This window comes from Metopolophium dirhodum, chromosome 1 (genome assembly GCF_019925205.1).
Source record: "Metopolophium dirhodum isolate CAU chromosome 1, ASM1992520v1, whole genome shotgun sequence".
Lineage (NCBI taxonomy): Eukaryota > Metazoa > Arthropoda > Insecta > Hemiptera > Aphididae > Metopolophium > Metopolophium dirhodum.
This window is the reverse complement of record NC_083560.1, coordinates 146299402-146316577: the sequence shown is the minus strand read 5'-3', so window position 1 is coordinate 146316577 and position 17176 is coordinate 146299402. Positions and strand designations below refer to the sequence as shown.

The 17176-nt window shown below is 30.2% G+C and overlaps 1 protein-coding gene across 1 annotated transcript; it reads right to left on the bottom strand.

Moving 5' to 3' along the window:
- Positions 1 to 2214: 2214 nt before the first annotated feature.
- Positions 2215 to 8820, bottom strand: LOC132933213 (uncharacterized). Its single transcript, XM_060999527.1, has 7 exons — positions 8789 to 8820; positions 7838 to 8364; positions 6462 to 7750; positions 5881 to 5922; positions 5750 to 5824; positions 5498 to 5663; positions 2215 to 2393 (listed from the first exon to the last, which is right to left on the bottom strand). The coding sequence occupies exons 1-7, from the start codon at positions 8818 to 8820 to the stop codon at positions 2215 to 2217; spliced, it is 2310 nt and encodes a 769-aa protein (XP_060855510.1).
- Between the last annotated feature and the right edge of the window lie 8356 nt (positions 8821 to 17176).

The following is a 17176-nucleotide window of genomic DNA, read 5'->3' as shown; positions in this document are numbered from 1 at the left end:
TCCACTGTAACAGTAGAAGAGTATACCTGTTGGACAGTTTTAAAAGTATCTAATTATTCATACGGTATTTCAAAACTGTAGACGGTACTGAGGAAAAAAAAGCAAAAGGTGTAAAGAAATATATTATTAAAAAACATATGCAATTCGAAAATTATAAGGATATACTACACGCTTTTATAAACCATTTATCTGTTAAGGATAAATTAACTCACAGGGTCATGAATTTTATCCAATCAAACAAACATGTTGTTCAATCGAAAACAATGAACAAACTTGTTCTAAACGATAATGACGATAAACGCTATATAAATGACGACGGGATAAATACTTTGGCTTATGGTCACTATAAACTAGATAAATTATATAATTAAAGAAAAAAGACTTGATAAATCTTCAATCGGTATAAACAGAAAGCGCTATCAAACGGTAGTGAAGTAAAATTTATTTTTTTTTTTTTTAAATTACAAACTGAAAACAAATAATTATTTCAACTTTTTTCTGACATTTATTATAAAAGTATTACATGTTATACATAAAAAATTATTATTTAAAAAATACCTGTGATGCTATCCATGAATTTTGATTTGAATCAAAACCCAACCATTTAAAAAAAAACATTTTATTCCCAACTTATTTCACAATACGTTCAATGAGAAAGTTGTTTGGAAAATCAGTTAATTTAATGTCCTGTTCATAAAAACCACCTAAGATTATATTGTTTGATTCATCCTTTAGTTGATAAGTTACTGGATTTGTCTGTGAAACTTTTAAAACTGTAAATATTTCCGTTGTCCAATTCGGGGTATATATCCTTTACTAAATATATGTTTATACTTAGATATTCGTACTTAATCGTTAACTTTAAATTTTGGTTTACACAATTTTTCAGAATTTTTATATGTATTAAATTTATTTTTGTTTGTATCCATTCGAGCTTCATTTGGTGTGCATTTGATTATTCTATGTTTTGTATTATAATAGTTATGTATAATTTTTGATATTGTATTATACCAATTCCATGTACCTGTTGCAGTTAAATGTTTATATATATTATTTTTAAGTGTTTGTATCACACGTTCTGCGATTAAACATTTAATAACACTGTATGAACTGTAATGTTTAATTTTATATTTTTTCATTAAATCTTGGAATTGGACATTGTAAAATTCTGTACCATTATCTGTCTGTAAAAATTTTGGTTTAGCTTTTTTCAATATATTAACCATTCCTTTTGTACATTCTTTTGCTGATTTATTTTTCAGCGGTTCCACAAATACATATTTGCTATATGTATCTATAACAACTAATATAAATTTAAAACCATAATTTTTTTTAAAATGAGATTGCATATCTATTAAATCAGCTTGCCAGAGGTCGTCAATAAACCGTGTTACCACACTGCGTCTAGGAAATATTTTTCTCGCTGGTCGATGTAGCTCATTAGCTATACTCTCTAAGGTTGTCATTATACTATAATATTTATCTCTCGAAGTTCTTCTAAAATAGATATAATTTCATTATTAACACCAGTATTGCCAACACTTTGTGATGATGTCAAAAGATTTAATCTAGTTACCAGCTCATTCGGATCGTCATAATAAACTAATTGTGTTTGAGGTAATACATCTTTATATAAACCACTACCTATCTTAGGTTCAGGTGATGAAGTAAAATTAATCAAATTTGTAGACATGCGATCTGTAGGCGAAAAACTGTTTGCTGATTGATTAAAATCAAATGATTCATTTTCTTGCATTATTTTTCTACGTTTAGCATTAAATAAGCCGGAAGGAGTAGAAGGTAAAGTATTGTTAAATGATTTTAGATTTATTCGAGGAGTTGTTATCTCATTAATTTTAGCTATTTCTTCGTTAAACTGTTTTTCCTCCATTTTCATTCGATCATACAATGGTTTTACAACAGTCATCCATTTATGATACCTCGAGGTTTTAGGTTTTCCATCTGCTTTTAAATGAACTCCGGAAGTTTTCAAAATATTGTAATAAGATTCTATATCTGCTATAGTTGTATTTTTTGGTTCCTTCTCACATAATAAAGACCATAGTCCTGGTGTAAATTGATTGTATTTATTAAGCAAAAGTAATTTACCGTGGCTAAAAGTTATAGAATGTTTTCCTATTTTATATGAATTACTATCTTTATCATAATGCATACCATAGGATTTATTATAACGTGTTGATTTAGGATGGTTATTTAAAAATTTTCAAATGGTGAATTTAATTCGTTATCATCGTCTTCATCACTAGTGCATGAGGTTTTTGATTTATTTTTTAGTTCAGTTGACTGTGTGTCATATATTGTATTTTGTTTTCCATGTGTAGTCAATGGTTCAATTAACGGTTTAAATGTTTCAAGGAAATAGTTTTCAGAATCTATAACACCACGTTTCATTTCCATTATTTTCCGTTTAATATTTTTTTTTGATGTTATTACATTTTCCAACAATTCTTTTTCTTTGTTCATTGTAAATGCAATATACCTGTATGACTACCGATAACACTATGCAGATAATAACCGTGTGACAGCATATTTATATATATATAGGTATAGACACATTAAATTATTTTATTTTAATGAATGTATGAAAACCACATCTATACCTTCCTTCATTCATTTCTCGAGTTTTATCGATAACCACAAATCCATAATCACTATGATTCCAACATAAATGAGACATTTTCCGAAACTCTGAGAAATCCATATCTGTAGACGAATGATCGTTGAAAATATGTCGTAAATTTGTATCATCTTGTTTCAGTATTATTAAAAAGTTTGCGTTATCTCTTACTAGCTGTTTTGATATTTTAGAATATGTTTGTGCTAAATAAAATACAGAGCTAGCACCTGAATGTCTACCAATGCTAAAGTATTCTCTGATTACAGATTGTGGGCCACATATCACATCATCAAAAATTATAATAGAATTTTTCTTGGTTAAGTTTGGTTTTATAACCTTATCAGCGCTTGTAAATACGAAAAAATGAGCACCTTGTATATCATCTATTATTTTTTTTAATAAAACATATTTTTCCTGATTAGAGGTTTTCGAGTATAAATAAAAATTTTCAAATCTTAACTTGTTTACATGCGTGATTAGATTATACATTATATTTGTTTTTCCTGATCCGCTGGGACCAATTAGTATAGCACGTATAGTGTCGGGTAATAATGAACCGTGTCTTGATGGCTTTTTTACTAACTGAACATCTACATTTATAACATCTAATTTATCTTTCTGCTCAATCAAATTCATATTATTTTCTTATAAATACTCTAGAAATTTTTAATTTATAGTCAGTTATCGATGATGCGTTCAACTCGCCAGAATTGGTATACTAGCAGCAAAGAAAAAAAAATTTCAAAGAAAAAGAATGGTGGTAAAAGGCTGATGTTACCACCGAGACAGTCAGGAGGTGTAATTCCCTTAATACCTATATTTGCAGGATTGTCAGCACTTGGTAGTTTGATGTCTGGGGGTGCTAGTGTGTATAATGCTGTTCAAATTCAAAAAGAAAAAAAGTTGGTGGTTTGAATTCAAACAATAAGTTAAGAAAAAAAAAACTGATGCTTACGCTACCTGACAGACCGCTTTCGTCTCAAGATATTATAAAATATGTTGAAAAGTTGAAAATCAATCATTTCCGTGGAGTCTTTTCGCGTGATACTTTACCTTAAAAACCACATACGATTGAATGTGGCATATTAAACTTATATATATCTTCAGGTGACGGAAGTCATTGTGTAGCGTTTTATAAAAATAAGAACAAAGTTATATATTTTGATAGCTTTGGTGATTTACCTCCACCAATTGAATTACAGCATTATTTCAGACAGTTTATAATAGTATACAACTATTCTCACTATCAAAACTTCAATACATTCAACTGTGGTCATTTATGTCTTGAATTTTTACAATGTATGAATCTATTACATTAAGTTTGACTGGAAATTCAACTATAATATTATCTACAAACTATTTTCCATCTCTAAACGTTTACGAGAATTCGGAAATAGCTTTGTTATGTTTACAAACATTCAATTTATTTCCAAATATAAATTCAGCAAATAACCGGTTAGAGATAGAGGTTATTCCTTCAACAAGTAATAGATTTATCATGAAAACGTTTATATTTATTTTGGAAGAAGGATGTTATGAAATTGAAGATATTAACAACAAAATTACGAAATAGTTATTTCATTTTAATAATGAATTTAAAACACAGCTAAAATTACGCGTATCTATTGACCCCGTCGATTTTAGAACAAACATTAAATGCAATGGAAGACTAAAGTTAAATATTTCAAACAGTATAGCATCTGTTTTTGGATTTGAATAAAGAACCTATGAGCCAATGTATGAAGCTCTTCGGTCGGGAAACGCAGTTAATTTAAACACAATTAACTCTATTAAAGTAATGTGTAATACAGGGTGTCCCACTGAGATCTGACAAATGAAATAACTTTTGTTCTAATTAATATTTTTAAAAAATTTCTTTTAAATATAATTCATAGACTATTGCGCTACATTTTTAGTATACATTTTTTATTTTTTATTTTTTAATACTGAAAATAAAAAACTTAAAAACTGATAAAAAATTTTTCAAAATATCCAAAATAGCCAATTTGTAAATCTGATTTTCAGACAAATTTATATCGTAAAAACATTTATTTAAGTCAAGTGGCTGATTTTTTACCATTTTTTTAAATAACAATATTCTTGTTAAGTAATATACGATCTAGTTTATGTTAGAAACATTATAATTTCAAAAAATATAAATCATTTTTTTTTTTTTGAGTTTTTAGATTATACACAAATACTCTGCTTATGCAATCCGTTAGGTGTAAATTCTAAAAGTTTTTAGTTAATTAAGTGAATTAAGTCAGTATTTCAGAAATAAAATTATTTTACTAAATTTGTATCTTAACAGCAATCATTGGCGTGCACAGCTGTATACCGTTGACATAGATTTCCTTCAATAATTAATAAACTATACTGCAATACTAATAAGCATAAGGTATACATATAGTTTAAAAATAGTTATGATTATGAATATTAGTTGTTTAATGTTCATGAACTGTTTATTTATAATAATTATTACTGTTATATTACAATTAAAGTTAAATAAAAAAAGTTGATTTTTAAATTAAATGTCTGAGCATGCCTAAAACAGTTACATTAAATTTGATGCTTTTTTTTAATATAATATGTATATTTTAATATTTTTCTACTGTTTAAAACAATTAAATCAAACAAAAATAATTTCAACCTACAATCTTCTTGATTTGTATATTACAAAATGGATAATTATTACAATAATTTAATTTTTAAATAAAAGTTAACCATCACAGATATTGATTTGTGCAAGTTTGTTAATGTTGCTGTTAAGATACTTAAAGATAAAGAAATTGATATTTAATAATTATTACAATAGGGTTTTTTTTATTTAAATTAAAACAAATTATATGTACAACAAACATATAATGTCAAGGCCAGCATTTAGGTTGCTGGTAATGAATTTTTTCATTTTTGAACAGACAAGTTTTTCTATAAATGAAATCTTTGATTCAAGTGGCTGTAGATTATCTATTTTTACATAATTATTCATATTAGATGAGGGGGAATTATGTAAAATTTGTTGCTCCTGAATGTAAATAATTTTTAATTAGTGAAATGTGTTGGATATTTTGTTTATTTGTGTATTTTATTATTTACTAAATTTATTTTTACCAATTTCTTTTCTTTGTAATCTATTGCAGTTTTTTCATTCACCTCAATAGTGGCCAATTTTTGATTGAGTAATTCCTATAAAAATACCACTTAGCATATTTTTTTTAAATAATTTTTTTACTTGTACTTACAATGTCTTTCTCTAAACCGTCATTTTTTGTTTTGAGTACAGGCTATAAAAATATTGTAATTTATAATATTACTGCTATAAGGGTGTATTTATACAATTATAATGTTACACCTATAATTAGGGTTAGGATGCACTAAAAAACAGTTAAATATGCATAAAAAAATAAAGAAATGTGAAAAAATGCAATATAAATATATATAAATATATATGTAGAGATAAATTAAATTATTAATAAAAAATCAACAAATTGTGTCAGTAAAAAAAAATAAAAAAAAAATTTGCAAAATCATAAACATCCTAACCTTGTTTTATAAACATACATTTTTTTTCTTTATAAGCCTTTTCATGAACTTTTAATGTTACCTAATAATATGTTATTGATAATAAATTGTATATCATATAATTATTTTTTTATTATTTATTCTGCTATAGTTATTTACAATTTCTTCAGCAAGTGACTTATTTTCTGTTTGAAGGCGTATCACATCTTCAGCATAATAATTACTTTCAACATTTTTATTTTTTAAATGTTTGTCTAACGTATTGCTGTAAATTTGTGTATATATATATATACTAGCAGACCCGGCGAACTCCGTTTCGCCACCAGATTCGTTTTAAGAAGCTAGTCAATGTTGTCGATGGTGGTCTCTCAGCTCGTTGTGCCGCATTAGCCGCAGTGAAGTAAACTCTTTGGCCATTTTCCAAATGCACTGCTAAATGTACAACTGTGGGATATCTTTCATGAATTTGAAATGACAATAATCGCCACAGTGCTTCATTAGTACTTACGTATCTGCCCATTTGGAAGTTGCTGATTTCGTCATTCACATTTTCCGACGCAATACCAAACACAGCCATGTCGCTGCCTTTTGTGACGTACTTGCACAAATATTTGATTGATTTGGCCGAATGACAACTCTCAACGTTTGCATGTGTTTCGAAAATTCGTGATAGCAGCGGGCAATATGGTACAATGAATTCATTTCCGATCTCAATCTCTTGATTTTGAACTTTAACTTTGATAGTTCGACCGTTATCTTCTTTTGAACGCCGACGATAAACTGGATATCCATCGTTCCCTGTGACTGTTTCAGCAACTAACGGTCGCGGATATCGTTTTGTGCACTTTCCATCAGCCATGCAAGGCGATAATGGATTTAATGCACCGCACGGTCCATGCACCATCTGTGTCGTCACAATGTCGTGTAGACGGGGATCAGTGACTGGATCAGGAATTTCAGCTGATATGATGTCATCCACTTCATTTGAATGTAATTTGTTCAGCAACCAAATTAGGATATGAGCATGCGGTAGTCCACGCTTCTGCCATTCCACCGAGTACATATAACAACGTGTGTCACCAAAAACTCGATACTTAGTAAGCACATCCATCATAACCTTGAGTTTTTGCTGAAATACTCTGGCGATTATGTCATGGCGATCTTGCGGTTTTTGACCCGGTTCCAACTCGCGTTCAATTTCCGTCCATTTCGGATTGCATGTGACCGTAATAAATAAATCCGGAGTTCCATAATTTCGCACGTACGTCATAGCGTCTTGAGCGTATTCGTGCATGTGGCGTGGACTTCCGATATAAGTTGATGGGAGAACCGTCAGTCGTCCAATATTCTGAACATCACCATCTGAATGAATAGCATCACGCAAGTGTATATAGTCCTCAGATCGTAGCTTTGGCTGATTGAATCTGATGAACGCTAAACGTTCGGTCTCGACTTTGACATACATGTCGACAGCGAATTGCTGGAATAGCCGACCGCACTTCAGAATGACATTCTCCTCATGTGTACGAATCATCATACGATACGCATAGTAATTCATTGCGCTTAGATTTTTATTATTCGTTGATACTCCTGAAAATGCAAAATTAAATGAATTGTTAATGGAAACCAATAAAAGTAATAATTTCCGAGTGTGTTTTTAGTGTGTGAATATTGTACCTGTAATTGGATCGACCATCTTCAACGTGATGTCGTATCCGTCTTGCCCTTGCCAATAAATGATTGGATATTGTAACGCATCGTACAAACGATGTGTCTCGTTTACACGATGCATGATATTGCTTCTTCGCTGAACGACAATGTCTCGTGATTTAGTTGGATCGCCAACAATAATTGCAGCAACATCATTAACGGTGGGTGCATTGAATCTTCGCACATGTTCACCTGTTGGAGTACAATCCGCTCTTATGACAAATTTGTGCGTATCCGATGGCATTCGTTCCAATGCTGTTTTGAACATATTAACCACAGCATTATTAGCGTGAAAAAATGCTTGCAACTGTTCAATAATTCGTCTCTTTAACTGTTGTGCTCCCTGTATATTGCACCGCACGTTCAGCTGATCCACCATCGACGAAATGAAATATATTTGCAGAAATTGATGCGGTTCATCTGGTGTGGTTGGCACCATTGAACCATGCAAATGATATATTTGACCTTGCACGTCGTTCTCTAGGCATTTTGGACTATGGACAGAGTGTTGAATTTAACTTCAAATGCACGATCAACATAATTTACACTGAGCTTAAATGAAATTAACTGAGCAGAGAATAATGACTATCTGTCAAACACTTTATCACGCACCGTTGCTATTGGTTTGAAGTACATGCTATGTATAATAGATGGCGCTGTATGTGAAAAACGATTTCCCCACTTTTCTGTTGAATTTTTCCTGAATTTTCCAGAATTTTCTTTGCTATAAACCTCACGGAGCCCAAGACCTTTCCAACGAATGCAAAACCGTGGCAATCGGTTCGTGCGTTCTGGAGTTATAGCGTCAGGGAGGAAAACCGGACTTATTTTTATATAATAGATAAGTGTATTATTATTATTTTCAGAAAAAAAATAAAATTTAAATAAAAATAGATATTAATTTCAATTTTCACATACCTGACGTAGAGTATCCATTTCATTAATGGCATCTTTAAGTGCAGACTTGAAAATTATATTTAAATTGAAATTCCTATTTTTTTTAAAAACTGTAATGTATTTATTAGTTGGGTTTTCTATTGAGGCTTTAACAGCCTATGCCTATCTGACTTGAAGATTTTTCTCAAATTTTAACTATAATATAATATATTATCTTCTTCTTCTTCGGTTTTTAAAGGCCATTGAGGCCCATTACCGCAACACAAACTTGCTTCCATCTGTCTCTGTCCTGTGCTATTGTTTCTCCATCTCGTATTCCAATCTCTGCTAAATTCTTCTCCACTTTGTCAATCCACCTTTGTTTCGGCCTGCCAAGTGGTCTTTTCCCCTGAGGTTTCCATTCTAAAACCTCTTTCATAAGACATACATGACCGGCCCATGCCATTCTCCTATTTTTTAGTACTGCTACTATGTCTGGCTCTTTATATAATTGTTGTATTTCTATATTATTTCTTTTCTCATATTGCTGTGTCATGTTATTTATTTTTGGCCCAAATATTCTTCTTAATATTCTTCTTTCGAGTATCGCTAATTTGTCTTCGTCTCCTTTAGTCGTTGGCCATGTTTCACACGCATATAAAAGGACTGGTCTGATAATTACCTTGTATATTGTAATTTTTGATTTGAGTGATACCTGTTTTGATTTTAGTATACTCGTTACTCCATAATAGCATTTATTTGCTGCAGTTAGTCTTATTTTAATTTCATCGTGATTATTATTTTTGCTATTTATTGTAACACCCAGGTATTTAAAATTTTGCACTCTTTCAAATTTATAATTCTCAACTTCTAAAATGTCCTCGTGATTTTCTCGCCTAGATATTACCATATATTTGGTTTTTCCTTCGTTTATTTGTAATCCAATGTCTTTGCTGTTTATTATTAGTTCCTTGGTTCCTGCTTTGACTTCTCGACTGTCTGATCCCAATATGATAATATCATCTGCGTACGCTAGTACTCCGCATTGTCTTCTGTTCTCTCCCAAGTTTACTCCCCCATATTTTTTCTGAGTTTTTCTAACTACCATTTCTAATGCTATATTAAATAGTATTGGGGATAGGGCATCTCCCTGCCGAAGCCCGGTCTTAACTTCAAATTCATCTGATATATGTTGATTGAATCTGACTTTACATCTAGTATTATTCATACATAATTTTATCATTTTCACTATCTTAGCTGGTATCCCAAATGTTATAAGTGTGTCTTATAGTACTTCTCTATTAATTGAATCATAAGCCTGTTTATAGTCAATAAATAGTAGATGTAGATCATTGTCGAATTCATAATGTTTCTCAACTAGTTGTTTAACAGTGAAGATGTGATCTATGGTGGATTTACCACTCATAAAACCACATTGGTAGTCTCCAATGATATCTTTTATGTAAGGTTTTATTCTGTTTAGTATGAGACCTGACAATACTCTGTGCATTGTATTTAGTAACGATATTCCTCGGTAATTTTGATAGCTTGACCGGTCCCCCTTTTTATAAATTGGACAGATTATTGCTAGTTGCCATTCTTTTGGTATTTCTTCTTTATGCCATACATCTCTAATTAATTCCCCTACTTCACTTATTAATTCCTCACCACCATACTTTAAGAGTTCTGCAGCTAAGCCATCTTCACCTGGCGATTTATTATTTTTAAGTGTGTTTATGGTCATTCTAACTCCGTCGTCCGATGCCTCTAAGTCTTCAGGTTCTGCTGTATAGTACTCAATTTGCGTATGGTCTTGGTGCGTTTGTGGGTTGAGTAGTTCCTCGAACACTTTCCCAAATTGTTTTGCAATTTCTTCTCCTTCTGTTACAAGTTCTCCATTTTCTTCTTTCATTATCTCTGTTCTGGGGTTATATCCCGTTTTTAATTCTTTTGTTTGTTTGAAGAAGAGTTTTAGGTTCGTTCTGTTGTCCTCAATCTGTTTTATTCTTTCCTTTTCCGAATAATCGATTTTCCCTTCTTATTATACGTATAGTTTCTCTAAAATTCTGGGCAAAATGTTTATTGTTTTCTGTGTTTGGGTTTGTAAGCATCAGTGATCTCACTTTATCCCTTTCTTCAATTGCTCTTTGACACTTATCGTTAAACCATTTGTGCTTTTGTACTTTTTTCTTTTTTCCGAGGTGTTCCAAAGCAGTTATTTTTAATATTCCCTCTATTTTTTTCCAACGGGTTTCGATATATTCTGCCTCTATTCCACCCTTTAATTTATTTTTTAGTTCCTTTTTGTATTCCTTTAGCATTTCAGAGTTTTTTATGTTATCTATATCGACTTTTTTTTCTATTATTGTTCTTTTCCTCCTTTTTCGTGGTAGTTTAATTTGTATTTTTGCTTATGGTCACTATAAACTAGATAAATTATATAATTAAAAATATTAAAAATATAAAGCAAATAAAATATTTGCTATAATAATGAATTTAAAACGCAGCTAAAATTCCACGTATCTATTGACCCCGTCGATTTTAGAACAAACATTAAATGCAATGGAAGACTAAAGTTAAATATTTCAAACAGTATAGCATCTGTTTTTGGATTTTAAAAAAGAACCTATGAGCCAATGTATGAAGCTCTTCGGTCGGGAAAAGCTGTTAATTTAAACACAATTAACTCTATAAAAGTAATGTGTAATATAGCACATGGGTCATTCAGCAACCAGCTACAAAGCCATTCGATATATGAGTTTTTCCCAAGCGGTAGAACAGGAACAAAGGTTATTCAATCCCTGTTAAACTAAACTATTGTGCACACAATTTATGGCCTATCTTCAGATAAAAGAACAATATTTTAACTACTGGTTTTTAATAAATACAACTACCGCGATTAAGCTACGCAATACCGTAGCGTCTCTTATTATTTGAAATAACCGTATTCTGCCAACGGATTATTTAAAATGAAAAGTATAAACGCTAACATTAATTGTAAAAATATTATTATACATTTCTGGTAATAAGCACATGAATTATTTAATCAATAATTGCGGGTATCATTGTATTAATATAGTTTATACACCAGTACACAACTTATTATTATAATAAATACAATAAAAAAAATAGTAAGATTTTAACATGCACCTATTTCAAAATGTTCATATAAAATAATTTCAAAATGATTTATATTTTTTGAAATTATAATGTTTCTAACATAAACTAGATCGTATATTACTTAACAAGAATATTGATATTTAAAAAAATGGTAAAAAATCAGCCACTTGACTTAAATAAATGTTTTTACGATATAAATTTTTCTGAAAATCAGATTTACAAATTGGCTATTTTGGATATTTTGGAAATTTTTTTTATCAGTTTTTAAGTTTTTTATTTTCAGTATTAAAAAATAAAAAATAAAAAATGTATACTAAAAATATAGCGCAATAGTTTATGAATTATATTTAAAAGAAAATTTTCAAAAATATTAATTAGAACAAAAGTTATTTAATTTGTCAGATCTCAGTGGGACACCCAGTATAGCACATGGGTCATTCAGCAACCAGCTACAAAGCCATTCGATATAATAAGAGTTTTTCCCAAGCGGTAGAACAGGAACAAAGGTTATTTAATCCCCGTTAAACCTTATATATTACAGATTAAACAAAACAAATATTAATTCAATAACTGTACAGTTAGTTGATCAAAACAATAATCCGATCGACAACTTAAATGAGACATTGACAGTTGTTCTGCATATTAAACGTCACGAGTCTCATTATTAAATTTGTATCTCAGATTTCGGAATGTACGAGTCAATTACTTTAAGTTTAACCGGGAACACAACCATATTATCTGCGAATTATTTTCCGTCTATAAACCTTTACGGAAGACTCAGAAATAGCTTTGTTATGTTTGCAGACATTTAATTTATTCCCGAATATCAACAAAGATAATAATAAATTTGCTATACAAGTAGTTGACCATTATAATAATGATCGTATGTGGTGTTATATTAAACTGGAAGAGGGATGTTATGAAATTAAAGATATTAAGCAACGGGTTATGGATCAAATAAATATTTACAATAAGAAATTCAAAGCTAAGTTAACATTTGACATTTCGGTTGATCCAAACGATTTCAGATCATATATAAAATGTAATGGAATACTTCACTTTGAAATTTTACATAACATAGCACCTGTATTGGGTTTTTAAAAACGAGAATATAAGCCGGAGTATGAATTTCATAGATCAGAAAAAGCTGTGAATTTAAACACAATTAATTCTATAAAAGTAATGTGCAATATAGCTCAAGGATCATTCAGCAACCATCTTCAAAGTCATTCGATTTATGAGTTTTTCCCGAGTGAAAGGTCAGGATCGAAAGTAGTACAGTCACCACCAAATGTAATATATTACAAATTGAATAAAACAAATATTGATACGATAACCGTTCAGCTAGTTGATCAAGATCATAATCGGATTGATAATTTTGGTGAGACATTGACAATTGTGTTACATATTAAACGTTACGGGTCTTGAGATGGGATTAAAATTCAATATAAACCCGCTACTTCGAATCAGTTTATCTAGTCATAAGCCTAATGTGCTAGCAGCAACATCAAATAAAAAAAAAAAAAATTGACGGTGAAAAATAAAAAAATTTTGCAATCTCTAGGCTATCAATTAAAGCAGAATGAAAGTGATATTTTGGATATAACTTCACAGTACGAAACGGATTCTAAGAATACAAAAATTGAATATCATTCATACACACCGTATACAGCATCATTTAATAATAATGACGAAAAACGTATATCAATCCAGCAAACAGATGTTTATCCATATCTACATGAAAGCTTTATTTTTTTGGAAGGAAAAATTACTGATGCTACCAAAGTGAAACTATCTAATAACGGTTACTCTTACCTCTTCGAGCAAATACGATTGGAAATCAATGGGATAGAAGTAGATAGCACACGTGTCCTTGGAATTACTAGCTCGTTGAAAGGATACTTATCTGGTACACCACACAACTATAATTGTTATGAAAATTCTGGTTGGAATTTTAAAAACGCAACGCAATCGGAAAATGAGAAAGGTGAATTTAGTGCTTGCATTCCATTGAAATATTGGTTAGGTTTGTTTGAAGATTATAAAAGAATATTAGTGAATTCTAGATTGGAATTAATATTAACTCAAAGTCATAGCGATTTAAATGCTTTAAGTTTAAAAACTGGTGTAATTGCTTCTGAAGGTAAAGTCGTCATAAACAAAATAGTCTGGAAGGTCCCACATATAACGGTCGACGATGAAGAAAGGTTAAAATTATTGAAACTTATAGAAAAAGAAAAAAGTTTGTTTATACCTTTTAGATCTTTTGAAACTTTTGAATACCCTAAACTCGGAACCACTAAAAAAGTTGTATGGAATTTGAAAACTGCTTCAAAATTAGAAAAACCACGATTTATCATAATCGGTTTACAAAAGGACGTAAAAATATGTTATCAAAAGATTGTAGTATATTTGATCATTGTAATCTTACAAACGTCAAAGTATTTCTGAACTCAATAGCTTACCCATACGATAATTTGAATTTAGATTTTTCGAAAAATAATTTTACTATATTATATAATATGTATACATCGTTTCAAGAATCGTACTTTAAAAAAAGTATTCGTAACCCGATATTGAGTCCTTCTACTTTTCTAGCAAACGCACCAATTATAGTTATCGACACTTCAAAACAGAACGATTCAGCCACAGCCTCAGCAGTAGATGTTTAATTGGAAATTGAAGCTTCAGATTCGCTTGCAGGTGTAACTGCTTATTGCTTGTTAATTCATGATCGTATTGTAGAATATGTACCTTTTACTAGAGAAGTAAGAAAACTTGTGTAAGTATATCAAGAATTAATTTATAACAGTAAAAAAAATCTATAATTACATAATTTATGTTCTTTACTTAAAATTATAATTTCAGTCTTATAATAAGGTTTGTTGGGAAAAATTAAATTTGGTGTTTGCACGGTAAATATTTTTGAGTAAGGGGCAAAACGCCTAAATTTTTAGGGTGCAAACTCCCTGTAATTTTAAAATACGGTAAATATTTTGTGCAAGGGTAGAATTCGTGGATAAAAAATGAGAAATCTCCCTGTAAAATGCTATACGGTAAATATTTTTGTGTGAGGGGGGAATAGGTGGACAACGAGTGTAAAATCTCCCCGTGATTTTTATCATGGTAAAATCATTGTGTTCAAGGGGGACATCCTCCCTTGAACGTTACGAAATTACCGCGGTGAAAAAAAAAAAGACTGTGAACATAAAAATATATACTACTATTACACAAAGATTAATGTGGTCACCAGAGTTTTAGGACTCCCAGAAGGTTCAATGTTTCTAGGTGGGAGCCATATTATGACAACATACAATTGTAATATACTCGGGAGCTTGGTACCTACTATCGTAGTACTGATAGTAGATGAGTGGCTGCCAAGATATTATAGTTGCAGGTCGCAGACAATTTGTTTGATGTTTTAGTCGTGGTTGATAATAAATAAAAGACAGTTGTTGTTTTATTGTGAATTTTATTATTTTGTTGATAATTTTTCTAAGTCCAAAATATGCTCGTACAGAGTGGCGTGAAGGTGCTTGCACTAATGGGTGGTAGTACACGTCTGAAAACAGGCCGATTCGGGCTCCCTTATATATGAAGTTCCCCGTACCCCTTGCCTATAGATACTGTATCTCGGCTCACGGATGTGATGTGTGTGACCATCGTTCCGGCCCACGCATTTTATGACTTCCTTATATTTCTACGTATTGCTAAAAATGCTAATCTATGATTCAATTGAATAATCATTCTACTCTTTTATATTTCTATATTGAACATCGTCGCGTACAGCGTTGTAATTAAAATAACCATTATTTTATATTTTTATATTTGAATATTGTCGTTCACAGGACTCCCCGAGTAATTATATTATTCAGTGAGCCTGTCTTCTCATGCTAAACAGTAGGAAATCCTATTTCCGTTTCTAATATCCGATTTATGCCGAATTACAGTATAGCTAATCTATAGTATAGTATAATTACTATTATATTACAATGATGTTGTTAAGTAGTAACTGGCTTACTACATCTCCCCCTTTAAAAGTTGATTTTTATCGTCTAAAATGAGAAAAATTAACTCAAACTTCCTCCATTAGTTCAAGCACTTTCCTATGATTACAAATTTTACATATATCAATTATTACATTACATTCAGTTATTACATGTTTACATTTTATGTTTTACATTGAATACATAATTTTAACTATATGGTACATTTTACCATATTGATTATTATTGACAAAATACAGATTATAATCCACAATATTACAGTATATATTTTGCTTATTATCTAGGTTAGTATCTTATGTGATTTAACAATATATTCTTTTTTTTTGTGTTTTTGTTTACATCAATAATCTTATCTTAGTGTTAATATAATATGTGTAATAATATTTTAATATAACATGAATTCTTAAAATCTATTACAATATATTTTTTTTTCCGTGCAATATATATATATGATAAAATAGTGGTGTTTATTATATTTTATTTTCTGTTACCATGTTAATTATATTTTAAATAAGTTAGATTAATATATTTATTATTCCATCACCATGTTAATTACGCCAATACATGCTAATATGTTCCTAACTTTCCCTTCTTTTTTTTTTTTTTCATTCGTTCTACGTTTACGTTGCTTCTATATATATATTTTCCATTAATCGCTATATCATTATATTTTATATCTAGTTAATATTACTATCCTTATACTGTAATTGGATTATATCTTTTTACTACAGGTCCAGACCAACAATAAACTATTGTATTCAAGTTTTATTACATGATCTAGACAAGTATTAAATCGATTCTATTCTATTCTATTTTTCGTAATGATTTCATCTTGCTAATTGAACCCGTGTCGCCAGAGTGTGCTGCAAATCAAAGCATCATCCCACGACACTGGCTAAACTAATAAGATTTTGTAATTTCTTATTGTGATTTATTATGGCCATTTGGTCCCTTGGTGATCCCGTTAAAAAAATCTGTTATTCACACGATTTTTCCAACCAATCACCAAACGATCAAATTCCAACATTTTCCCTTAAGTGGTCAAACCGTTCGGTGCATAAAAGTGCACCATTTGTCAGTCTCCAATAAAATAAACAAAATATACCCCTATTATTTACCGCCCGGCTCCTAATGTTATTTCTTTCTTTTATTTTTTCTGAAATTAATGTATTTAAAATTACTATTTGTAGTGTTATATTAGTTAATTATTAATATCTAGCGTTACTTTTTTTTTTTTTTATATATTAACTTTAGTGTGTAAAAATGTATCTTATCATTGATCTAACTTTTGCCCAATCTAGTC